Here is a 26,523-nt window from a genome sequence, read left to right as displayed (position 1 = left end):
CGGTGGTAATGTTTTCGAGTTAAAAAGAAGAGCTGTAAATTAAATACAGTAAAATTACAATTATAGGAATTAATAAGTACCAGACGTTATCCAAATATGCAAAAAATCCGGGTGATTGGATTGATCATAAAATTAAGGCAATGAATTGAAAGAAAGTGTAAAATTTACTCTAAGATCGCTTATTGCTTTTGAATTAATATGGTGAATTGGAATCAAGGTAAGAACTTACTGTACTGGCCGCCAATGCCCCTTTTTATTTATTATAACATCTCCTTATTTTTTTATTTCCTAATATTGATTTGGATATTTGGCAATCCGGATGACTGGATTTTAAATAAACGGAGTTCTACTGTTTAAAATTATAAAAACCTAATTTATCCAAATAGATTTTTAGAGAAAAAAAAAACAATTTTCTTTGTACCACATGATTACATAATACCAGTGATACTGCAATACCGCGTAACTATCAACTGAATCTTTTGGCAGGGGATCCTAAAAAACTGCATAATCATATAAAAAAAAAACTATAATAGAATTAAAAGTTTTAAATTTAAAATCATAAAAAATAATCAAATCTTTGAATAATAAAATATTTTCACACCCAAACATGTTCAGTATTCAGTTTGATTTTAAACGATTTTTTTTTAACGTTTATGATGTGCGTCTACATGAAACTAGAATAATTATATGGTAGGAGATGTTGTTCCCTAAAAAAATCATTCAACAACAAAAGTGTCCCAGTATGCTAGTTAAATAAAGTTTACTTCAAACCCTCAACTACAGTCCAATCAAGTTTTTTTTTATAAATTATTATGTGTCCATATGAATTAATCCCATGAGAAAAAAGTTTCCACAAATGTTTACCTTTTAACAATTGGGATTATTGCAGTATTTTTTTAATACTTATATTCTGATTCTTAAAAAAAAAAATCTATGATTGTTGTATTTTTCATTGTTTGTGAACTAAAATAATTAACACAGGCTCCAAGATAACTTTAACATCCAAATACATAGGTTTAAAAAATAAGAAAAGAACATATATTTCTGTAAAAGTTTTATTTTTCTAATGTTACAATTTTATGTTTGATGCTGAACTTAAATATTTTCTAATCATCTTAACCCCACCTGAAAAATAAAATATTAAGTGATTAATACATATATCTTATAAAACTAACCGGTTCATAAGCATAAAAACAATTGAACTTATTTTTGTATTCGTCATTTTTTGTGTTTTGCTTTGGACTACATAATATCATTTAACCAAAAAATTAAATTTAGAATAGTAACACAAAAAACCCGAGTGACCATCAAGGCAGAGTTGTTTGATTAATCATCATCGTCATTCCCTTTCCACACTTGGTACACCAATTGCAGCGCATCTTGATCATTTTTTTGTTACATGTAAGTAAGATAATCAGTCTTACGTTACAGGTTCCAGTCCAGGGACTATGAAATATTCTAGTGTAAAAACATCCCTTTAAATAGATATTTCATATCAACCATGTCGGAAATCGAACCTGAGACCTCTTGCACGGTAGGCAAACGCACTGAGCATTACACCACGAGGCTGACAAAAAGTAGTAATTAATAATCAAAAGTAATATATATATATATATTTTTAATCATAATACAGTAGATCTCCGTTTATCTTAACTCCAATCATCCGTATTGCCAAATATCCAAATCGTTATCAGGAAATAAAAAATAAAAAAGAAGTTTTAAATTTTATTTCAATTGTGCAAACTTTGCTGGACATGTTAAACCAAGTTTTTAATGTGATTCCGATTCGCCGTATTATTTCAAAAGCAATAAAATCTAGCAGTCATTAATCTGGATAATTGGAGTTTTACTGTATTATGGTGCACAAACAGTGGTGCGCGTTATTCAGATAGTGAGTGATATGGAATTTTTTTATTTTATTTTTAAAATGTATGTTTCCACTTCCCATTACGCTGTATCTCAACTCAACAGGGCTTTTGGTTTCGTGGAATTTGGGATACATTAGTGAATATATATATACCGATGTGATGTGTAAATAAAATAAACTAAATCAAAGTTTTCAAAAGTACTATTTTTTCATACAAAAAATATTAAAATTTTTCGTGAGGTAGGTACTATTACTTTCGATTTTCAACTATTACTATAGTAGGGCCAATTTAATAGGTCACATTTGACATTTCATCAAAATTCAACAACATAACCTTGTAAGAGCGGTAATAAAATATTATTTATTTTTTCGAATTTAAAACTGCACAATTGCTTAACTTTTTTCAATTACGATTACATATTTATTGTAATAATGACAGAAGAAGGTAATTTTACAATTTACTTTCACTAATAAACCATTCTAAACATAATAAAGATTTTCTTTTCTTAACGTCGTTATAATGTTGCATCAGTGAACCCTTTTTCTTTTTAAACACTAGGGATGTTTTTTTTTTTTTATCAATATTCCTACAGAGATGAGGTAGAGTTTTTTCAAATTCAGGATTATCGATATTCGAGCGTTTACAGGGCTTATGACCTGTCATTGGCTGGGTTGAGTGGCCACTTTACGTTTTACAACATTCCCCATTCCGCTTATTAGCGAATATCGACACGGGTAACATTTTGATTCTTGTATATATCTTATTAAATGAGAAACCATTCACTAGCGTGTTGGAGCACCATCTATGTATTGATATTGAAGTTAAGTATTTTTAATTAGCATATTACTTTATTTTTATGTATTTAAGACTCTTCCGAGTTAAATTAAGTACTAGTAATCGCCTGCAGATGATTCTGCAATTTATTTATACTTATATTTTGACCAGATCTTATTACACAACATTATTTTTTGGTATGTGTATTTTTGTACATACACAAATCTGGATTTCTCCCGAGGGGGAGTAGGTATATATTTTTTTATCAATATTCCTACAGAGATGAGGTAGAATTTAAAAATAGAAGAAACTAGGGATGTTACCCAGAAAAATCTAATGTTGATAGTTTTGTTAAATTATGTACTTATCTTATTTTGTTCCTTAAATTTACGATAGAAAATGATAATGGGACAGGGATTCGACTTATAATTTTTAAAATAAAATAACAGTACCTATATGTACTTTTTCATAGCAACTGAATTCAATTCACATATATTTTGTTTGAAGTCTGAATCGATTCATTTACTTTAATCGATGTTTTTAAGCAGGTCACCTTACTATGAAGCTAAAACTGACAAATGTCAAATGTGACCTATTAAATTGGCCCTACTATAATGATCAATCAACCTGCCCTAAGTAGTTCCAAAAACTTAAATAAAAATTTTGGCCAGTGTTTTATGATACATATAAACCCTATTTCCTCTGAAACCTTTATTTACTTTTAAGCAAATCACAATAAACTATTTTCATTTTCCAATATTTTATTTATTTTCATTTTATTTTCATTTCATTTATTTATTCAGATATTTAGAACATTACAGAAAAAAGACCCAATTCATTCTAAATACAATAATAGATCACAAATTACAGTAGATAGTTATGTTATTAAAATAATATAACAAAATGTAAAAAGAATAATTAAAAGTTAGAAAGTGCTTTCCTAAGGGAAGGCCTACTGTCGTGAAATATGTTGACATCCGAGGCGATGCGATTAAGTAGCAAGATTGCTCTACCAACCGGCATAACCATTGGCAGGTTGGTTCTGCATCGCTGTAGGTAAAACAATCGATGCTGTCTTTGTCGAAGATAGTTATCAGGTACGAACAAACCTACATCCATCAGAATTTCTGAGCTATATATGCGACTTTTAATATTGTTATCGTATAATTTGTAATTATTTCTTTTAATTCACTTTATTTTTTTCCTATGTTAATTATAATGGCTTAACACGTGCATAGTTAAAAAATCCATAATAAGTATGTGATACTGGTGGGTTTTGCGAAATATGTGAGTATTAATTTCACTATTTCAACTTAATGGAGCATATATACATGAAGGTAAGATAATCAATCTCACCCGACAGGCGATTTTAGTTCAGAGACTGAAATATTAGTGAGAAAATAACTAAGTATTTTACGCTGACATTACCAGGAATTGACTCCGGGACTCCTAGGCATGGTAGGTAAACACACTAACCAGAACACCGTAGGACAGACTAATCACCACTAGATGTCCTAGTCATAGTCAAAAACACTCGTTCAGGGATTTTACAAGTGAAATAAAAATATACTGACCTATAATGGGCATAAGCTCTGTTGCTTTCACACTGTTTATGGAGATCTTGTTTCCGTTTGATGACACGCCCTCTATTGTTGGCAGCGTCCAGTAGTTCCCAGGACAGCTGATCCGTAAAGGGGGTATGGCGACGATGACGGTCAAATGTCGCTTCTAAAATCCACTTCTGCGCAACGTATCGAGATTTTTTGTCGGATATCGGAATAGGGACCTGAAAATGCAAAGTATTAGAACCTGTCACAAATGGATAGATGATTGACAAATATTATAAAGTTGGAGAATCTCTCGGAGACAAGAATATGAATGTCTAGGCTTAAGAATGGACACTGGAAATCTAATGATTGTCTTAAACAAAAAATGAGAACTATACCATTTGAGTATGTCCAAGTACTAGCACACAAATACGCGCACATAAATTTCCAATAATGCCAAGAGTAAGGAGCGTCTTGGTCCAATTTACAAGTTTTTCTAGGGCAAAAATTACGGAATTATATTAATTTTTGTGTTAAAAACAAAATAAAATACGATGCTGTGGTTGGAATGTTGAAGATCGCTTATGGAGAGTTTGCCATGAAGAAAACAGCCGTTTATGAGTGGTATAATCATTTCAAATAGGAACATGAAGACATTAAAGATGATGAAAGGTGTGGGCGGCCAAGAACATTGACTACTGATGACATCATTCACAAAATCAAACAAATTTTGCTTGCCAATCACCAAATCACAATTAGAGAGTAGGTATAAGAAGTTGGTATCCAGTACAGATCATGCGAATTGATTACCACTGACATTTTGGACATGTCTCGGATGGAAAATTTGTGCGCGCGCCCACTCATGCCTTGTTTGCAATGTTTTTTATAAAAAAACAAATTGCATTAAAGCGCTCAGCCAAAGTATTCACCAGACTTAACCCCCTGAGACTTTTTCCAGTTCCCAAAGATGAAGAGGACCATCAAAGGATGATGCTTTGCGCTTGTAGAGGATTTATATTTATACAAATTTACTCCTCACCTGATACGTGGCACCTCCTCTCTTAATGGGCACCAGCAGGAGCAATGGTTGAGAATTCAGGATCGCTTTATGAAGAATCACTTTAGGATTCAATTCAACCAAATCTTTTTCCTCTTGCGTGGAGGCTAAATGGAATCTTTCTATCTGTGATCGCTTTATATTCTCAAACGATTTTTCCAAAAGTTGTCTGGCAAGCTTTTTTCTCCCCATTTTCATTATATAATTTGTGAATTGACTAAAAATTAAAACAATTTGATTACACACACAATATCTAAATGGCATTGTAAAAAATCAATCTAAATCATATTGATAGATATTTCAGCGGATATGGAAATCTTTATTGTGAAGGAAATATGGAACTCTAGGCATTGAAGTGACGTGCCATTGATTGGTTGGTAAAACACAGTAACATTCACCATTGTCTGCCTATGTTTGAATATCTACATTTCTCAAAGAGATTCTGTTGAAATATATATCAATTGGTGATAAATTCCCTATCAGGTTAAATCCAATACTCATCATCATCACCATCATTCCCTTTCCGCACCTAATGGTGCATAGGGCACTGCATTGGTACACCAATCCCAGCGTATCTTGATAAAAAAAAGTTAGATGAAGGTAAGATGATCAGTCTTATGCTTCAGGTGCCAGTCCAGCGACAATTAAATTTTCTAGAGTATGTATGTGTAGTGGGTCCAGACCAATCTGGCAATGTCAGTCACGACAAAACCCAGTCACTGGTAAAAATTATAAATAAAAGTGGAATAAAGCTATTTTTTTTTATGAGCAATTTCTTAATTTTTGAATGTCAACAGATGTCATCTTTCATCTGAGATATCTACTATGAAGTTATTTCCTTCATCTCTGTTGAAATATTGGTCTTCTTAGATAAAATCCTAAGAGTGTTCAATTTTAGTATTAGTCTACAAACATTTGAATACAATAAAAATAATAGAGTATTTAGTTTTAGAAGAAAAACTCGATTTTTTACTCAGTTCAGTTGCGGGATCCAAAGCAAAGGAGACTTATACATCATACAGAAAAAAATGTTTTAACTACTGAAAAATACTAACCCAGCTACTTCGTCATAGTATTGTGAGCATGATTCGTGCACCAAAGGTGGTTTTACTGGCAAGTTTGCGAGATTAGAAGCTTCTCCCGATCGAAACAATTCATTCAACTCCTCTTTTTTGAACATAGGACTTATGTAATAAGGTGCAAAAACCGCCATGCCATTTTTCTGGGTGTTCGCGACAACGGATGTTCTAGAAACGAGCCAGAAACATAATTTCAATAAGTCATTTTTATACAATAAATTCCTAACCTTTAATCAACCTGGATCTCATAATGTTTGTCAATTAGATTTATCAGTTTTTGCTTTTTATTTTATTTTCTATTTTTATTTTTATTGAATATTTTTTTATTGAATATTTTTTTTTTACAAAATACATTTTTGAAATACAAAATAGGTAAATATACAGAACATCTTATATATAACGTTTCTACCTCTCTAATAAAGTAGATACTTGTGTTTAGAGAGGGAGTTCGTTTCACATTTTTTTTTATTTATATAAACAAAGTAAATTAAAACAAAGTAAATTAAAATTAAAAATAAACAAGGTAAATTAAAGATAAAAAATAAACATTCTTTGGTATGGAGTCTAGGAAGGGGTGAGTCTTAAATGTTTTTTAATTTTAGTTTTAAAAGTTTGATAATTTTTAAGTTTTCCGGAAGTTTATTAAAGTTTTTTTTACCTATGTACGTATAATGGTTTAACGCTGCTGTTGTTTTACATCTGTGCAAAATTAAATTATTAGAAAATCTAGAGTTACTTGAATTTTGCACTTCAATTGTTTTTTCTTTAAAAGTTTGTAAGATAGAGGCTTTTTAAAAATTTCTTCAATTGTTGTTATATTAAGTTCTTCGAATACTAGTTTTGATGGGTAAGTTCTGGGCTTTTTAAGAATTATTTTTGCAATCTTTTTTTGAATAATAGAGAGTGATTTTAAGTTTGTCCTATAAGCTCCTCCCCAGCCTATAATTCCATACTGCAGAATTGACTGTTAACTTATGTTAGCACATATATATTTTTTTTTTTACATACATTAAAAATGGCCTCTGTTTGTGAGTTTATTAAATAAAATAAAGTTACACAGCTATGTAAATTTTTTACAGTGGAAAATATCATAGGGATATAACAGTGATGCATAGGGCACCGCATTGGTACTCAAACTGCAGCTTATCTGGATCATTTTTGATACATTATTGAAATATACTATAAAATTGTATCTATCTTATCTTTCAACTGTAAATAGGGTATATATTTTCAACCACCCATGCGCTTCGTAGCTGCGGGGCGTTTATTGTGCGACGCCCTTGAGGTGATGTTCACAAAAATGCGGCTATATAAATTTTACAGAATAAAATAACCTATTATCGGCACAAACTGTTGCCTGCTTAGTGAGCGTACTTTGGCTTGGTTTCAATAACATTTAAACTATTCTAGGCGTTAAATAAGTAGCCGAAGACATCAAAATTAAATTCTGAAATACTGGTATTCAACAAACTTTGAGAACACGAATATTATTTGTTTTGATATGCATCAGCAATTTTACTATATACTTGTATTGAATTACAAATAAAATATAATGAAAAAGTATACTAAACACTGAAGGTGGAAAGCAGAATTAGGTTCCTACACATTTTATTATAATATTCTATATTCGGGGATAAACGGGAATAAATATATTTATATGTAACTCACAAAGATAAACATTTTCGCGACTGCGAAACACATCTCCGAATAATATTGACTGCCATTTTAATTGCAGATAAAAAAATTAGAACTATATTTTGTATTCTTTAAAATATCACTTGTATGAAAACTGAAAACCTAACCCTTCATTTCGGTCACTTTTCCGACTACTTTTTTCTGACAACCACAGATTAATTGTCTGACCAGAGACTATACGCTGCAACTGACGACAATTAATCATAGGAAATTAGAAATCTTAGATGAAATGTTAAAATCATAAAGAAGCGGCGACACCCACAAAACTAATTTTCTCTTTCCTCCTAGTGCCAGATATTTTCTTCTTCTGTCGATCCAACATGGTCGGTTTTGGTTGATCAGAGTATATAATCGTATATTTAATTTGTAATGAGTTATCTTTTAATTGATGTCAATTTAAATTCGGATAGGTCAAATAACCTTTTCATGGTGATATTTAAAAATATATAAAAGAAACGAAACAGTGAAGACGTAAATACCTAGCGAAAAAGTGTACTATCCAAATAATGCACTTGCTCACGTGCTCTTCAATTTGCTTCACGTTTATTTTATTATGTGAACTTTATGTCTTTTATTGATTTAAATTATTTATACACAATTCTTAATGGAATTCCACTGTTATAATGTAATTACTTATATGTATATAAAAGTTATTCATTAAAAATATTCGGTACACTTCCACTTATTTGTTCGACCAATTAGCGCTTTCACCCTCTGTGAAATGAAATTGAAGTATATCAAGTATTTTTAATTAATTACGTTATGACATCATTAATTCTTTAAGTAAATAACCGTGCTTTCCACATTCGCTCATATGTGCAACATATGAACATCGCCAAGTATCTCCAAAAAGTTAGCGATGGAGGTGTAAATTATTTGGAGTTTGGACCCTCTAATTAATTTTTTCCTTCATTTGCCCAATAGCATTGCGCCCATGGATGGCACTTAAAAATCAAAACTAGAGACGAGTTATACATTTTTATAAACGATACGATACAAAATATTCACGATGTTTTTTAAAAATATAATTGATTTTCACAGGCAGGTTTCTATAAAAAAAGTTTTTATCTTGCCACCATCTCATAACAAACTACCCCGCATTTTAATCAAGCTTCCTCCCGTAATATTTTATTTACTAGGTACTTACCGAAGGTCACTGAGTCATAGACAAACGTCAGTACCAACGCCAAAGACAACATCGTCAAATGCCCGCAGCTGCCATTTGTTCCGCCATTTTCTATTGATTCACTGTTCGCGTCCTCGAGTTGGGGTTTGTTTGTATTTTTTGTAAAGAACCCTCAGTTGCGATACATTATGGGCGAAGACAAAGGTAATAATTTAAATCTTGCTCGTATCCATTTTGTACACATTCTTTCCCCGTACTCTATCGTTTTGCAAATGTTCTGACAAAACTTTATAAACCCTCAGAACGCCGACGCAGATCCCGTTCCAGGGAAAGAAAAAGGTCTAGATCACGCAGCAGAGATCGAAGGGAACGAAAGAGGAGCAGGTCGCGGTCTCCGAGCGGCCGGAATACCAGGTCTCGCAGGCGCAAGGCTTCCTTATACTGGGATGTGCCGCCGCCAGGCTTCGAACACATCACTCCTCTCCAGTACAAGGCCATGCAAGCCGCCGGACAGATTCCTGCCAATATTGTAGCGGACACCCCGCAGGCGGCCGTACCAGTTGTCGGTTCTACGATCACAAGACAAGCCAGGCGGTAAGTGGCCATTCACTTCTCGAACGTGAAATAACCTTTTTCTTTTATCTCATACCTACCCTGAGAAAAAAAAACTTGCTCGTTATGTTTTACCTATAGAATTAAGAATAGTCCTGAAGGAGCGTAGAATCATATTTGAATACATCGGACTGTGTCCAATAATTCCCCCACTATGGCCCTACTTTCGCCGCGCGCATTTGTGAGGTCGCACCGTAATGTTGCTTGATGGGGAAAAAAAATCATAACACAAATGTAAGGTTAAAAAAAAGCAATCTGTTAATTTCTCTAAAAAATTTTTGTGCACGCGGAAATATTGATTGACATAACAGAGTAGATAAGTAAAGGGTCATTTAATAAGAGTAATTGAATTAATGAACTTTAAACTTAAAATATAAAACAAATTTTATTTGACATAAAACGGATATTTTTATATCATGTTAAATAATATTTGATGTTGTTTAATCCGAGATCCAATTTTCATTAATTCTCTCATTAGATGAGCAAAGTAGGGTAAAAAAATTTACTACCCTGGCAACACTAACGAAATTTGCATTTTGTTCTCTGACAAATGGAAAAATAATTCAATTTTTAAGTAATACATTTGTTATATACACATTAATTTGCTAATTACACATGAAATGTGATTGCATCCTGTTTCTTTAAGATCCTAGCAGTATTTCTATATTTTAAAAGGACACAACACGGCATAGTTGAATTCAAATCAAGAGTTGCGTACTGAGCGATGTCTACAAAGAAACTAATGGGTCAAAACGTAAACCTACCCATTTATGAGTACTTGAGTAAAAAAAAAGTTTAAGAGTTATATAAAAACATATTTAATAATTGCAGTACATAACTAGAGTATGCCGAAACTCAAATTAGAACAAAAAATAAATAGGAGACATGTGCACAATAACAGGACATATGTATTTTAGTTATATTCTTATCATTTATTTATTTAGGATAATTTATAAACCGCTATTTTTATAAATATCACTCTAAGGGTGCTGTACAATAAACATCCCGACTTCCTTGCAACTTCAGAGCGCATAGGAGGTTGGGATTCTAGTTTGACATATCTAATAAGATATAATTTTAGTAATGTCGTGTTACATTAAGCAAAAAAGGGATGTTTTGAAATACTGGCACAGGAAACAAGAGTTAATACTTTGCTCGCGTGTGTGTGACAGCCGACTGTGTGCCTACTAATACAAATAAAATCTGTATGTGTACTTTGTCTACCGACAGGCACTAACACATTAACTTAGGGTTATTAAACATTCCAATTCACTGAACTTCCTCAGTAATCTGCCGCTCGATTGTCGGACAACTATTGTGATCTGCCTCACCTGAAAGGTTTGTATTCCGTCTCAAAAAGGTTGTTGAAATTTTTTGTTATAACCAGTATAATTTTTTTTCAGATTATACGTTGGCAACATTCCGTTTGGTGTGACAGAAGAAGAGACGATGGAGTTCTTCAACCAACAGATGCATCTGTCGGGGCTGGCGCAGGCTGCTGGTAACCCGGTCCTCGCTTGCCAGATCAACCTTGATAAGAACTTTGCTTTCCTCGAATTTAGGCAAGTGCTATACAGGGGTGACTCATCCATATAAGTAATTATGCGCAGCTTACCATTATATTTGACTGTCAATAATAATAGTTTTGACTATGGGAAAATAAACAAAATAATTTACATTTATTATAAATTAACATCACGGTTTACATGTCATGTTTCTCAAAAATAAACATTAATATCTAAAAGCGCACCTGGTCCATGTATAGTTAATTATGTACTTAAATTAGGTAGTTAATAGTGTAAATAGTGAATATAATTAATGAAAATGTACATATGAAACAGTTAATATTATAAATTAGGATACTAAGTGTATAATAGTGATAAATAATGTTAGAATAAGTATAGATGTAAATATTGTGTTGTAAATATATATTAGACTATGTAATACATAGAACTAAATAAATAAATAATAAAAAAAATAAGGCATAAAAATTAATATGTCTGTTGGCATATTTTAGTCCTACAAAACTATTAAAATTCCTCATTGTTTGTGTAAGAAAATTTATGAGATTTTTCCCGCAGGTCTATAGATGAAACAACACAGGCTATGGCGTTCGACGGAATCAACTTTAAAGGACAGAGTTTGAAGATACGTCGGCCACATGATTACCAGCCAATGCCTGGCACTGAGAACCCTTCTGTCAATGTACCAGGTAAAGTTTCAGCAACTGCTATATCTCGAGAAACATTCATCCAATAATATAAAGTGAATTTTTCACTAAAAAACCTGCAGGCCTATTCTGTCACAATTTCGTTTCGTAAGTTCGTTTGTTCGCTATATATCCATCTCAATCTAATGCAATCAAAACCATATTTCGCTCTCAAACCCTCTCATACGATACTAATGAATTTGCAAAATGCATTAGTTACAGCATAAGGCCACTGAAAAATAACTCCGTGATGTTTAATGTCAGTATGCCTAATAATGTAGATTTTGAAGAAAAAAAAACAATTTTATTTCCTTTTTCTAGCATGCACATTTACACATAATTCAAAGTAGTTATCTTTACTTTTATGAATTTAAAAATAGCGCCGAAGGTAAGGTATTTTACTGTCCATCGCCCAAAAGCTAAAAAAGTATTAGTATAGTGGTGAAACATAACTTGAAATTTTCATTACGAAAAATAAGAATATGTAAAAATAATGTTTACTGTCTAAAATGACCCCTCGAATCACCGCTTACTTTTTTTATGTTTTAGCTGGTGTTGTGAGCACCGTAGTTCCCGACTCCCCGTATAAAATATTCATCGGAGGTCTTCCCAATTACCTGAACGAGGATCAGGTATTTATTAATTTAGTCACATTACCTTTTACTGTTGAACTTGAATCCGTAGCACTTGGTAATACATTTCTACAGACCTCGAAGTATCTCGATTACATAAAGCATTTCTGTAAATGTAACTCAAATCAATAACAATCAAATTGTGACCTTACAAAGACTAAACTGATCATGTAAAGATATCGTTAGCTATGCTTGCGGACATCGTCGACAGGAGAATAATTTCACATATGATTTTCAGCTTTCTCTTTTAGTTGTGGAGAAAAAAATCATCGCTGTCGAACATTTGGTATTTCTATAGGTTTTAGCATCAAACGTACCCGCCGCATGTTTATTTATTTTTCTAGCGCAACAATCCCCCTTCACAGTGGGAGGCATTAAGTCGGTGTGGCTCCAACTAGAGGTTGGGGACTTTGTTACGATTACAAACGGCTTGTGATTTTTTTCAGCCTTTCTTTTCAGGCGTCGCACTGTTACTTTTCGGGGAATATTTCATTTTGGCTCTTTCAGCTCGACAGTTGGATTCACTTTAGCTAGGGAGTGTGCAATACGCAATACCGACTGCGGACGCCGCTTCCGCGCAAAATGCTCTAAAGATAATAACTTACTGATATCGTGTGCTTTCTGCCCCTCCCTAGCGTAGATTTGGCATTACCGCGGCCTGTCTTACATTGTCCCTCATTATCACCTTTACATCTATGTTCTCGATGCGGTGAATGAGCGAGACAGAGGACCAGCAAGGCAAGTCTCCCTTTATCAACTCTGTTACCGTCAACTTAACAGGTACAATCCTTACATAGAGACCAGGCCACTTAACTCACTTCTAGATTTACCAACTTACGGATCAGTACTATTTCGTCATTTAGATTTGAGGGTAATGTTATTTGATGCTAAAGTCTTAACAAAACAGTTTATTATTACCGATCAAATGTAATGTTTTTTTTTTCTTAGTACCCTGTGTATTGATTATTTGCATCCATATTATTTTGGTATTATTTTAATAATCTTATTTTATTTTACAATTACATATCAATATATCTATCCCTTATACATAAACAAACATACAAAAACTTAATTCGTGTAATTATGCACAACACCCAATAATTTTATTTGGCTTCTCTAATGGCATGTAATGAATGACTCATTTCAAATACTGAGAATCGTCCTTGAGATAATAATAAACCTAACACAGATAATGTGGATCCTGATTGTTCTTTATAAAACTAAGGATTACTTTTCATGATTTTGAAAATATAATTAAATTATCTAACCTATATCTGAGTACATTTGATTACATTCTTGGCCATGATTTTAAAAAAATACTCGGTGAGCAAGACTTCTACATTAATATACAATAAACTTATGTATGTAAATAAAAAAATAAAAAATATCTATTATAAATTAATCTAGAAACTTTGATGACTCTGCTTGTACAATTTTGATTATTGTACATTAAGGTATGTACCATTCTCCTATTTATTGTCATAAATATCACATTTAAAATGTGTTAACTCATTTTTTTGTCATAAATCTTAATAATCATCGAAATAAAATGTTACAACTACAATGTGTTTTATATGTTTAGGGCATAGAATTAAGAATAGTCCAGAAGGAGCGTAGAATCATATTTGAATACATTGGACTGTGTCCAATAATTCCCCCACTATAGTGAGGCATACCTCACTTTCGCCTAAACTACTCATAAATATTAGTAGTTTAGTCCCCTTCTGTTTGATGTGCGTATGCGGTTTCTGGACTATTCTTAATTCTATGGTTTAGGGTAACTATTTCATTATGACATAAAAACAATAAATTTTAAAGAATATTGATTATCTATCTCTTCATTTATATTTAAAATGTCCACAAAATAAATACAGTAAAACCTCGTTTTTACGTTCCTCAATTTTACATTTTCTCACTTTTTACGCCGAAATGTTAAGGTAACATTTTTTTTTTACATACATTCTCATTCAAATATCCCCCCAATTAACGTTTTTCATACCGGTTTTACGTTGAAAAATTTTCAAAACTCATTTGACCTGTCAAAAGACGCCTTGCCGCGTGTCGCTGTGTTTGCCCAAAATGGTGAATAAAATCGAGGTAAATAAAGTGTAAATTGTTGTCTCAAACCAAATTCAATGTATGTTCAGTGTGATTGACCATTTTGTTTAAGTGTGTAATTTTGTCATTTTACTACATTGTGACATGCGTTTGACGCATGTTTAGCAAGAATAAAGTTTACATCAATAAATTACAATGCAGAAAGTTTAAAAATTTGGTAATTGAAATATTATTAGAAGTAATAAACATAATGTGAAAAGGAGATAGTTTAAACAGTGATCATGAAAGTGTGAAATAGTTTTGCCGCGGTGTAAATGACAGTTGGAATTCTGTGGTGCCACACTAAAAAAAGTTATACCATATAAACAAAATTTCCCAATATTAAGGGAAAAATGATTTTATGCATTCGTGTTTTCAAGGTTAAATAATTTTAAATTATTTAAACATGTTTTGTTTTTAAATGAAATCGTATGTAATTATGAATAATCCCGAATTAGGACCGATTTTAAATTTTTCTGCAGTTTTTTATTTCCTCACTTAAGATCTTTCCTCAGTTAAACAATTTTTTTTGCTGCTCGCTTGAAAAACATAAAACAAGAGGTTTTACTGTATGTCAATCAATCACATTAAAATGGTATCTTTAATCAAAACATTGTGTTTGAATCATAATAAATGTTCCTTCACTTTTGTTTGGGACTTACAGAGTACAATTTTAATATTTGACGTTTATATAGGTAAAAGAACTTCTGATGTCATTTGGTCAACTGAGGGCATTCAATCTGGTGAAGGATTCTTCTACTGGACTTAGTAAAGGATATGCGTTCGCTGAATATGTCGATGTCTCCATGACTGATCAGGTAATGAAATTCATTAAATAATTTTGTTTCTTGAAAAAAATCTCATGTGATGTTTGAACCCCGGCAAGCGTCTGAATTTTGAACTTAACTTGTTTGGATTTATATAGTGAGAAAGCTACGAAGGAGAGAAGGGCTGGTGTTCTAATGAGGAAGTTCAGTGGTTTTTTTTAAAAAAAAAATTGTTAATAGACTGTTAAACTAAGTCAAAAAAATGTTTTTTTAATTTTTATATATCTTATTATCGGCGCTACAATTTTTCAAAGTTTTGTATTTCTGAAATAACTCCGCATGTAACGTCAGAGGTTCATTTCCGCTTATTCTCATTTAGTTCTTCCTATTGGTCCAGAAGCGACAAGCAGACCGGAAATTTTCCATAGCTCTCAGATCATAGGTTGATTCACATGAACCAGTGACGTCATTTAAAGTAGTGCGTTTTTATCAAAATATTTTTTATTATTTTTTCTGTACATTTTCAAGAAACTTTGTTTTACAATTTAATGCTCTAATTTTTACCCCGCGTAAGAAAACATTTTTTGTATCCAATTTCCCGTAGGGCTAAAGTTCCTCATTGACACAAACAAAAGCCTAACTGAAAATTGGCATCTTCGAGGCCACACATCAAAATTGATAAGTGTCCTTAGCCTCCTTCATATCTGACCCCAGGAATCACTCAACCAACAGTCTTCTTGGGGAATATTTAGTAAAATTTTGATTAACGTATTGGAAAATCTCGTGTATTATGGTGTAGCATAAGATGCACGCATAAGGTTTAAGTTGCCGGTGTACTATTAAGCCACACTTGTTATAATTTTCTAAACTTTTGATGTAATTTCAGGCTATTGCTGGGTTGAATGGAATGCAGCTGGGTGACAAGAAACTGATTGTTCAGAGAGCCAGTATAGGAGCCAAGAACTCTTCTATAGGTGAGTTCAAAATATTGAAAACGAATAGTGTGTCATTTTATCTGAAATGATGAGTATTTATGCAACGATAATTGGGATTTATTTATTAACAAACACGAGATGTATAATTCTCACCGCGTTTTCTGTGCATCGCTTGTCCCTGTAAGTTAGGCAATTGATATGTCACAAGCAGTCGTGTTCTATAGAGATACACATATTCATTTTGTAATTTCTTCTGGATCCCATCAATTAATTATATGGCACAAGTGCCTTTTACAATATAATGAGTTAGTTAGATATACAAAAAGTAAACACTAAAAAACAATATTAAAACATGGGTATAAAAAGAAAAAGAAAAATATGTATATATATACATGTATGTATGTATGTCAGCATATAAAAGATATAAAAAATATAAAATGAATAAACACCAGATCATTAGCATGAGTAGCTTTTGCAAATAATTCGTTAATCAATACTATACATCATAAAATATTTATAAAGAGATGATTTGAATTCACAGAGACTCAAGTTAAAAATGTCGATATGAGAGGTACATTCGTTTCCTAGTCTAAATATACGCGGTATAGGTGAGTGACAAAGATAGTTAGTTTGAGAAGGGTGACAATAATATAGACTATAGCGTCATTTTTGTCAGATAAATATTCACATACGTGCGGAGCAAATGCCTAATGTCGTCCTGCCTAAAGACAATGCGACTGCAAGGGAAGGTGGGGGTAAGGCATTGTTCCGCATAGATAGCTGTCTGTCTATCTCTAAGACAATGTCTCGGTCCATCATCCTGTTTTCCGAATTTCTGTTCACACAATAGGACGATAGGTCTGATGCCGGGACTGGACAATATTGTTCTGTCCTCGTGTGAATCCTACTTTAGTGCACATTTTCACCGACTATATTATTGATATACTGCGAAAATTTCGTTTAGCACTGAAGTGCCCCGTGCTTAAATGGGTTTGAGGGAATGATGGTGGAGATGATTAAAGTGAATTATTATCATACTATAAACATATGAATTTCAGCCGCAATTATGGCCGGCGGTGTGGTCCCCGTCCAGCTGCAGGTCCCGGGGCTGTCTCTCGGGGGCTCGGGGCCCGCCACCGAGGTGCTCTGCCTCCTCAACATGGTCACTCCCGAGGAACTGCGGGACGAGGATGAGTACGAAGACATTCTCGAAGACATCAGGTCAGTCATTTCTAACCGATCAATCACCGATCGATTCACCTTTGATTATTTTCCATGCGTAATATTTCTTACACCGTATTTCAGGGAGGAGTGTAACAAGTATGGCTGCGTACGCAGTATAGAAATCCCACGACCTATCGAAGGAATTGAAGTACCCGGATGTGGAAAGGTAAATTAATATTGTTTAATAGACCTTATATCAAATGTATTAGAACAGGTTCCCCATTTGTTAAAAATAAAACTATAGAAAGGGTGGTGGTTGAGAAGTGAGTCTAAAAATGCAAACAAACCATTATGCTGTTTCTCCGTAGGGATAGACAGAGGTAGGAGGCCATTGTATTTGTATACCAACCTCGCTTACTCTATATTCATAGTTTGCTCATGCGCGCTCACCGATTATTCCGACTTTTGGCATTTTCATCTTCAAATATTTGTTGGATTTGGTCATGCCATGTTTTTCTTGGTCTTCCTTGTTTTCTGCATCCATTGACATTCACATCATCAATCTTTTTAGCTGTTCTTTCTCCGTCTATTCGCTCTACATGTCCAAACCAAGGCAGACCTCCTTTCTTGATTTTTACGATAATGCGGATTTCAGCATTTATTTATTTTAAAAATTTATTTCTTAAGCTAGCTTATATTACAATACATAGTATATAAACTAATATTTGCACTTATTTTACTTACATGTATATTTAAATCATTTTACAGTACACATAACATTTCTTTTTAAATCCTTCATTCATTCAGGCATCTCTTCATACATTTTCAAACCTTTATATGTAAATATAAGTTATTACACCTTAAAAATAATACACCTTATACATAGGACAATTTTGAGATTCTGTTTTTTTTAAATAGCAGCCTTATTCTATCCTTATTTCTAGTAATATAATTATGGATTTTTTTATTTAGCACTATCTTATTAATGAAGTATTTGGGCATTTGATTGTTTAAGAGTTTAAATTTAAAAACAAGCTTATTATACAGCAGTCTCTTTTTTTATTGTTATCCAATTAAGATCTCGCATTTTTTCTATTTTATTTTACCTACTTTTCTTTAGCACTATTCTCATGCTTCTGTTTTGAAGTATTTCCAATTCATTTGAATTGCCGTCATTGGCTAAAAATAATACTGTTGAGCAGTAATCTATATGTGGAATGATTATAGTTTTATATACGAGGTCTGCAGTATTTCTATCTATTTTTTTTTTTTTTAAACATGCTCAAAGTTAGCATTCATAGTTAATTTCGAGTCTAATATTATACCCAAATACTTCATTTTATTCACTTTCTCAATAGTTTCACCATCTATATATATATTCATCATTATGCTTGGTTTTTTTTCCTATTTCCATGTATTTCGTTTTTCCAACATTCAGTTTTAGTTTTTTGATTTTAAGCCATTTTGATATGTTGTTTAAGTCGTCATTTAATTTGTTGATGGTTTCTGCATAATCTTCACCCGCTATATAGATTAATGTGTCTTCGGCGAATAGTTGCACTCTGCACTACACACTGGTTTCATTATTTGGGTTATGTCATTTCGGTAGTCAGATGGCAGAAGGGACCATCTGTAATTTTCAAAAATGTTCAGGAGAGGTGAAATAAGACTAAATTTCAAGACTTTCAATCCACAAACTAAAATATTTTTGTGTTATTTTTAAATAACAAATTACCATTCTAAATAATGCTGTTTTTAAATTTTTTTTCTATGCGTATTTACCGAAATATTTATTAATACTTTTGAAAACTAAAACACAGACAAAAATACAGATGGTCCCTTCTGCCATCTGACTACTCTACTCTGGTTTATATATATGATAAATAAAATTAGTCCTATAACTGATCTTCGGGGAACTCCTAAATTATTTTTTGTATTGGTTCAGATATTTTGTTGTCTATTTTAGTAACTTGTTTTCTCTCTTGAAGATATTCTTTAAATAAATTAAGAACATCATTTGAAAGTCCTATTATTTCTAGTTTTTGTAATAATTGTATTCTATTTATTGTTTAAACTGCTCGTTTAAAATCTAAAAACACAGTCAGGACATACTTATTTTGATCCATTTCCATTTTCCATGCATCAATGACAATATTTATTGCGGATTCATTGCATTTAGTTTAGTTTTCAACCTGCATTCGCCTTAGAGATCGCATTTCTACAATAATAATCCACAAAAAAACCCATTTTACGTCAATTGTAATGATTTGACTACTTCAATGAGGAAGTTCAGCGACATTAAAAGTTGAAAAACATGGCTATTCAGAAACTGGAAATTTATCACAGCTTTATTTTGGTTATTGTTCACGTGAACCTGTGACATTTCAAAGTAGTTTATTATTTCATACATTTTTGAGAAACTTTGTAGTACAGTCAAACATTTTTTACATCCACTTTCTTGTAACACTGAACTTCCTCATTGCAATGTAGCAACAAAGTTTCGATAAACAATTGTATATTGTATTTCCCGCCTAACCCAACTGGAATAAAATACTACTGCAAAATACTCTTTTTTTTTTCCAGGTGTTTGTGGAATTCAACTCGGTAGCAGATTGCCAGCGCGCCCAGCAGACCCTCACGGGAAGGAAATTCAGTCATCGTGTTGTGGTCACATCTTACTTTGACCCCGACAAATACCATCGACGAGAGTTTTAAACTAATCAACCTTAATTTTTAAGAGAATTAACGATTACTTACTTTAGCCAAGTTTGGCCGCATAACTAACAATAATTAAGTACTCCCCTTTGCTATACGTTTAAAGCTAACTACAAGTCCAAATTAATGTAAGGCCACGTTCTATTTTTTCCCGAGAAAATAATATACAGGTCTTCATATTGTATAAACCTTACGCGGAAAATATCAATAGTTAACAGCCTATTTTTCTTAATCAGCATTTTATACATTTTACATCATCATCATTCCCTTTCCGCACCTAACGGTCTGTAGGGCCAGTGCCCAATGCAGTTATTGGTACACCAACCGCAGTGTATCTCGATCATTTTTTTGTTACATGAAGGTAAGATGATCAGTTTGGTGCTTCAGGTACCAGTCAGGGACTGTGAAAAATTCTGGAGTAAAAACACATTTTTTTTAAATTTTGGTTTGTGAAGTGTCCATTTTATGACTATTTCCGTTTCTAAATGTTGGTTAAGGTAATTTGGCTTTTAATCATTGATATATTGATGATAAAAGTAAAAAATGTTTACGTAAATCAATCCCAAAACATGAAGATAATACATTGCTTTTGAGTGTATTGACTTTTATGTGAAAAATTACTATTACATTTGGATCATTTGCCAATTTGAAAAATATGTATTTCATTCCTAGAATTATGTAAGAATACAAAGCATCTTACTCAAATTGGTAAAGAAAAAGAAATCCTTATTTGGACTTGCATGTTTTTTTTTTAATTCTCAATATGGACATTTGTATGTATGTATTGCCGATGTCCTTTTTTTGTAAATTAGTGATACTTAATTTTGATGGTAATCTGACAATATATATTAAATAATTTATCTATTGTGAAGCTATGTCGTTGCCCCATTGTACACGTACACAACATTTCCACTGAAAAAAAAACATTAATATCCAATATTGCAAGAAAAAACATTTGGGTGACAATGTTAAAATTCATATATGTTTCAATAGAGATTGAGAAATAAAGATGTCAGGGCTTACGACTTACCAAAAGTAGTATGTGTTGCCAGATTACTTTAAAGTATTATGTGATGTAAGGGAGAATGTATGAATGGTGTGATTGAAATAGTGATTGTCCTGTCCTTTGGAATTCCTTGATTTTTATATATAGATGACACAAATTAGTTATTTCCATTTAAATACTAAGTATTTTGTATGTGAAATAACCGATTTTCCTTGCAAGTGATAATATGCAAATCATTGTAATGGAATTCGGAATAAAGCTTGGATTTTTAAAACATACTTGTAGAATGAAAAATTAGATTTCAATAATACGTATCTAGGCACCAATCTTCCAAAAGTTATCATTTTCATCCAGAAAAAATTCGCTTCTGAAAAACATTTAGTATAAAATGAAATGGTAGCAGAAAGTTTTCTATTAATTTGAAATGTCGTCAAACCTTTTGAAACTTCCATGTATGAGGTTTTCATTTTTTAAATTAGTACTAGAGTTCAAATTCTGAATTTACGTAATGGTCCATGCAATTTCATAGTTTCTTATTTACGAGAATGCTAGGTCCGAATATCGACCACATCAAAATATAAGTAAAATACCAGAATAGTGACCACATCAAAAAGATCATAAATCTTATATCAACTGAAAAATTTAAAGAGACATTTTAAAACTATATTTCTTACCAATAACTTGTGTTATTTAGTATTTGCACCATAACAGGCCTCTAATTTACAGCACAGAACAACCCAAGCTTGAGAAATAACACATTTATTTGATCCCACCAGGAATTGAACCCGGAACCCCCTTTAACCTAGCTCTTTAGCCATTACTCCACAGGGGCTGCTATCAACTACTTTAGTAAAAATAAAAAAAATAACCAATGTTAACATTTTTTATAAATGGATTATGTATTTGCTAAATCTCATTAACATTTAGTTTTTTTTTTTTTTGACAATTTGTCATTTACAGCATTTCAAAGTTCTTCATATGTAGTCTCATTTAATAATTATTCTTTACTGTTTTCGGAAACTAACACGTTCTTCAACCCCAAAAAGGGTGTAATGTAACAAGACACATAGAATACTTAAGTTGATTTTAATTATTTCCATTGGTAATAAATAAATCCTTTCAAATTAATTTTGTTCATTTATTTTTATGCAATTAACTAAATATATTATGTTGTTACTATTAATTGAATGACAATGACAAGTGAAGGGTACACATTTAAATGAGTTCAATAAAATGAAATATTAAAAACTAATAATGTCTGTAAAAATAATAACGGCTGGCAAAGTCAAAATGCAACGAGTTTAATTTGGTCAGCTCAAAAAATAAGTTTTTTTTTAAAATAAAAGGTAGACGTTTTTGTTTGTTCTTAGAAAAGAAGTGATTGCCCTTATTGTTTTTAATACATTTACTCAAGAGTCGCACAAATAAGTTTTTTATTCTTCTATTGCTGTGTATCCTTCACGCGTGTGTATATTTCCATCTGCTATAGGTTAGCATGCTTGTCCTTATTTCTTATATTTATATTTAAATAATGCCCAATTAACCGAGCGTTTTGCCTGCGCTCACAGATTTTTGAGCCTTTATAATTGCTATAAATGATCGTAATTTTTACGTGGAAACGAAACATAACCACTGAAGTATTGTAATTCTTGGTAGACCTCTATATTAACTGTAGGTTTACATGCTTTTAACTCTAATAATGTCAATATAAGATTAAAACAACATTCTTAGAGTGATACCTATAATTTTGTACTTTGTCTTAGAAAAAAACCATCACAAAACTGTGCATTTTTTTTCAATAAAAACATATAAGCTATCAAAAAAGTAGTAGCAGTACAGAATTTTTACAAATATGTACTAGATAAATTGGCACCTTTAGTCTGTGGTATTCATTTTCAAAACAATCTACCCGGTTGTTGTGCATTAGCATTGTGAAAATCTAAATTCATTACTTGAATCTATCCTCTACATACAAATCAATAATGAACCAATACTTACAATCTGTTGAATTCAGTTTTTGGCACTGTTATGTTATTTGAGGACTGATATTAATAAGTCAGTAAAAAGTAAGAAAAATCAGTTTTAGGCCCTAATGTCCGCAATAACAAGGCAAATTCTGCTTTAAGATTTTGAAGAGCATATTTCAGCTCCGGCACTCAAAGGGTACCGAAATCGAGAGCCGAGATCTACGCTTTGGCATTCGAGCAGTTAAACTTTAGAGTAAGGGTTAAACAAATTCATTAAATCATAAAACTAAATATTTTATTAAAAGTTCCCGGCATAGCACAAAATAAAATGACTGAATAGTCGCATTTCCTTAGAAAATATTAGATACAATATTCATAAATAATAAAAACATTCATTCTTAATAAGTTTAAAAAACAAAACTTGCAACTCTTTTTATTTATCTCTTTTTATTACTCTTTCTATTTTTAATAAGGTTGTGCTATAAAATATTCTAATTACATCATAAGAAAGGATAGCACCCTAAAATAGGTATTTTACCACACTGTATTCAGTATTATAATTTATAATGCATACTTATGTATGACTAACAAACAGATAATGGATTTGTTCTTTTCAATTGTGCTTTATATGAATATGTTTATATGTAATTTAAAAAAAAAAACAAATTTAGCGAATAAAAAAATATATCTAATATTTTTAAATATACTTAACACACTTCGGTCGGGAAAGGTATTGCGCCTACAGACCGCTGGCAACGGACAAAAATAAAGGTCCCGCGCAAATTTCTTTAATTTGTTTGAAATCGCTATATCAAAGAGATTTTCAAAGGAAAATATAAAAAATATTTTTATAAAAATTTCTATTTTTTAAGTAAAACTCGATTTCTATTTTACAACATTATATATTTTGTATTTTATTTTATATTATATTTTGTTTAAAAAAAAAAAGAAAGAAGATTTGATAATTATGTACATACAGTTAAGACCTTAACTGTATGTACATTGGATAATTCCTTCTTTTTTGCCTTTGAAATGAGGCCGGCGCAAAACGTATTTCTACCCTTCCCGCCGTTAAGCTTCAATCGACTGAACGGGTAGAAATATGTACCTTTCTCGCCCGAAGTGTGTTAATATGACCATGTCATCATCAGAAAAGTTATATCAAACATCTTAACACAGAATACATTATTTGTAAAATATTTAGACGTCATTTTGCATCGTTGGCTGGTAAGTAATTCGAGTGGCTTCTGGTTCACTCGTTAGCACCATTTTCCTCATGACGACGTATAGAACTGCTCCTATGAGAAGCATCCCAATACCAACGATGACAGACACAACCCAGGCTGGAACAGCATTTCCCCCTACAATGATATTCATCAACTGAGTGACAAGGAAATGAAAATATAGTAGTATCCAGCACCTAATAAATAAATCATTCGTTGTTTGTAACCGCATCTGATATTTAGCCAATAGTGCATTGCCGTGAATGAGTGGAAATAAAGAGAGCAATTTTAGAAAACGGCTTTGATCGAACACCACGTAGACAGAGCATTAGTTCTCCTTCAAGGCGGTAATCTTAGGGAGACCAAAAAGCTATCGAAATGTACAAACATCTCTACAATATAAATAGAGATGATGGGATGCAATTAAATCATCCTGGTACCCGATAATAATTAAATTACAGAAAAACGTAGACTGAAAGGGCACAGATTTTAGATAGCAATACTGCGACACTAAAAATCCTGAGTATATCAGATTATGTAAACCCTACGCTAATAACGTTTAAACCTGATGATAGACGCTGCAATGTGGTTGGAAAAGGAATAACCCAGGAAAACTCGCCTAACTGTAGGCAAGTTTTTTTAGACGCTTTATGCAGAATCAAAATGCATTTTTTTCATTTTAAATGTAATGAAATGGTGGCAAAAAATGTTCTAAATGTTTACTTGCAAATGTCGGAGATATCTCGCTCGTGGCGCTCACATTATTGTAATAATAAAAATACGTATATAGTTTTATTCCACTTTTATTTATAATTTTTTCAAAAGTGGAATAAAACTAAATAAGTAGTTTTATTATTATAATTAAAATGCAGTTCCACCAAGAAATGTCAGTAGAAAAACTCAACATATTTTTACATTTGACTTATTAAAATTACAAATGAATACTTACGATAATAGGTCCTGGTGAGAGCCTTCCTTCCTCGCAATATCTTTCTTCTGGCTTCAGTTTCCTGGACCAATACACTCACCACCACTACAAATAAGTTTTTATCTAAATATGTATATATAATTATCTTAATTTAGTGCACATCATTGTGATATGCTTTATTAAATATTATCCATTAAATTGCTCGTAATGAAATAGCAGGCAGTTATTTTTTTCTAGGATGTAATGAAGGATAATTTGTGTTTTCATTGCGACTTTTGTATTTTAAAAAAAATATATATTTGAAATGTTTAGCATTTTGAACATTGCTTTATTTTTAATTGAACATGTAAAAATACAGCCAAAAAAACCCCAGGATTTGATATTAAACTACGATTTGCAATATACACATTTGTAGTTCATATCAACAAAAAATAATTGAGTTGATGGGTGGAATGAATACTGGTAAGATAAGTAATACTAAAAACATAAACATAGTAAACTTACCCAGAAAAACGGTCAAATAAAAAAAAAAGGACCTTCCAGACTTCATTTTGTATTTGGTGAATAACAAAAAGTTAGCAGCGAGGTAAATAGATGAGTTATAAGGCACACCTTATGGTTCCTGGGCTAAGATAAGATAAGATAATACATTGTGTATTTAGTGACTTTAACCCATATAAAGGTATTTAGGAGGGGATTTTATCTTTGTATTGATGACTTTAATGTGTATTTCACAATTAATATTAGAAATAAAAATTCTAATCTGATAATAAAAAACTATCATTAACATCGATCTGAATCATATTATTTGTCCGCCTCGTGCTGTTATGGTCAGCGCATTAGCCTGCCATGCAAGAGGTCTCGGGTTCGATTCCGGACATAGTTGATATGAAATATTTATTTTAAAAGGGTGTCACACTAGAATATTTCATAGTCCCTGGACTGGTAACTGAAGCGTAAGACTGATCATCTTACCTTCATGTAACAAAAATTATCAAGATACGCTGCGATTGGTGTACCAATGCAGTGCCCTATGCACCATTAGGTGCAGAAAGGGAATGATGATGAATTATATTATGTTGTGTCTTCTCTGAAGTTGAACAATACTAAGTGTTTTCATGT

At 32.0% G+C, this 26,523-nt stretch overlaps 3 protein-coding genes across 5 annotated transcripts; 1 reads left to right on the top strand and 2 right to left on the bottom strand.

Annotated features, from left to right (window-relative positions):
- Positions 1 to 1,041: 1,041 nt before the first annotated feature.
- On the bottom strand, positions 1,042 to 8,329 carry mRpS7 (mitochondrial ribosomal protein S7). The gene is made up of 5 exons (XM_088230398.1): positions 7,994 to 8,329; positions 6,302 to 6,493; positions 5,229 to 5,463; positions 4,217 to 4,428; positions 1,042 to 1,125 (listed from the first exon to the last, which is right to left on the bottom strand). The coding sequence occupies exons 1-5, from the start codon at positions 8,047 to 8,049 to the stop codon at positions 1,116 to 1,118; spliced, it is 705 nt and encodes a 234-aa protein (XP_088086524.1). The 5' UTR covers positions 8,050 to 8,329; the 3' UTR covers positions 1,042 to 1,115.
- An 863-nt stretch (positions 8,330 to 9,192) lies between these two features.
- U2af50 (U2 small nuclear riboprotein auxiliary factor 50) lies at positions 9,193 to 22,411 on the top strand. Of its 3 annotated transcripts, XM_088230405.1 has the most exons (10): positions 9,193 to 9,350; positions 9,449 to 9,740; positions 11,162 to 11,320; positions 11,840 to 11,970; positions 12,517 to 12,599; positions 15,392 to 15,514; positions 16,350 to 16,437; positions 17,457 to 17,619; positions 17,704 to 17,788; positions 20,146 to 22,411. In XM_088230405.1, exons 1-10 carry the CDS (start codon positions 9,335 to 9,337, stop codon positions 20,275 to 20,277), a joined length of 1,272 nt encoding a protein of 423 aa, XP_088086531.1. In that variant the 5' UTR covers positions 9,193 to 9,334; the 3' UTR covers positions 20,278 to 22,411. The 3 variants fall into 3 exon arrangements, with proteins under 3 accessions (XP_088086531.1, XP_088086534.1, XP_088086533.1); XM_088230408.1 differs by lacking the exons at positions 16,350 to 16,437; positions 17,457 to 17,619; positions 17,704 to 17,788; positions 20,146 to 22,411 and adding an exon at positions 13,235 to 13,337 and having other exon boundaries at positions 15,392 to 15,511; XM_088230407.1 differs by lacking the exons at positions 15,392 to 15,514; positions 16,350 to 16,437; positions 17,457 to 17,619; positions 17,704 to 17,788; positions 20,146 to 22,411 and adding an exon at positions 13,235 to 13,984.
- hoka (membrane protein hoka) lies at positions 21,059 to 26,054 on the bottom strand. The gene is made up of 3 exons (XM_088230412.1): positions 25,906 to 26,054; positions 25,423 to 25,506; positions 21,059 to 24,611 (listed from the first exon to the last, which is right to left on the bottom strand). The coding sequence occupies exons 1-3, from the start codon at positions 25,949 to 25,951 to the stop codon at positions 24,451 to 24,453; spliced, it is 291 nt and encodes a 96-aa protein (XP_088086538.1). The 5' UTR covers positions 25,952 to 26,054; the 3' UTR covers positions 21,059 to 24,450.
- Positions 26,055 to 26,523: the final 469 nt, after the last annotated feature.

Source organism: Micrasema longulum, unplaced genomic scaffold (genome assembly GCF_059751315.1).
Source record: "Micrasema longulum isolate JH-2025_06_02 unplaced genomic scaffold, ASM5975131v1 h1tg000755l, whole genome shotgun sequence".
In the NCBI taxonomy this organism is placed as follows: Eukaryota; Metazoa; Arthropoda; class Insecta; order Trichoptera; family Brachycentridae; genus Micrasema; species Micrasema longulum.
Note: the sequence above shows the minus strand (reverse complement) of the source record. Positions and strands in the feature narration are given on the sequence as shown.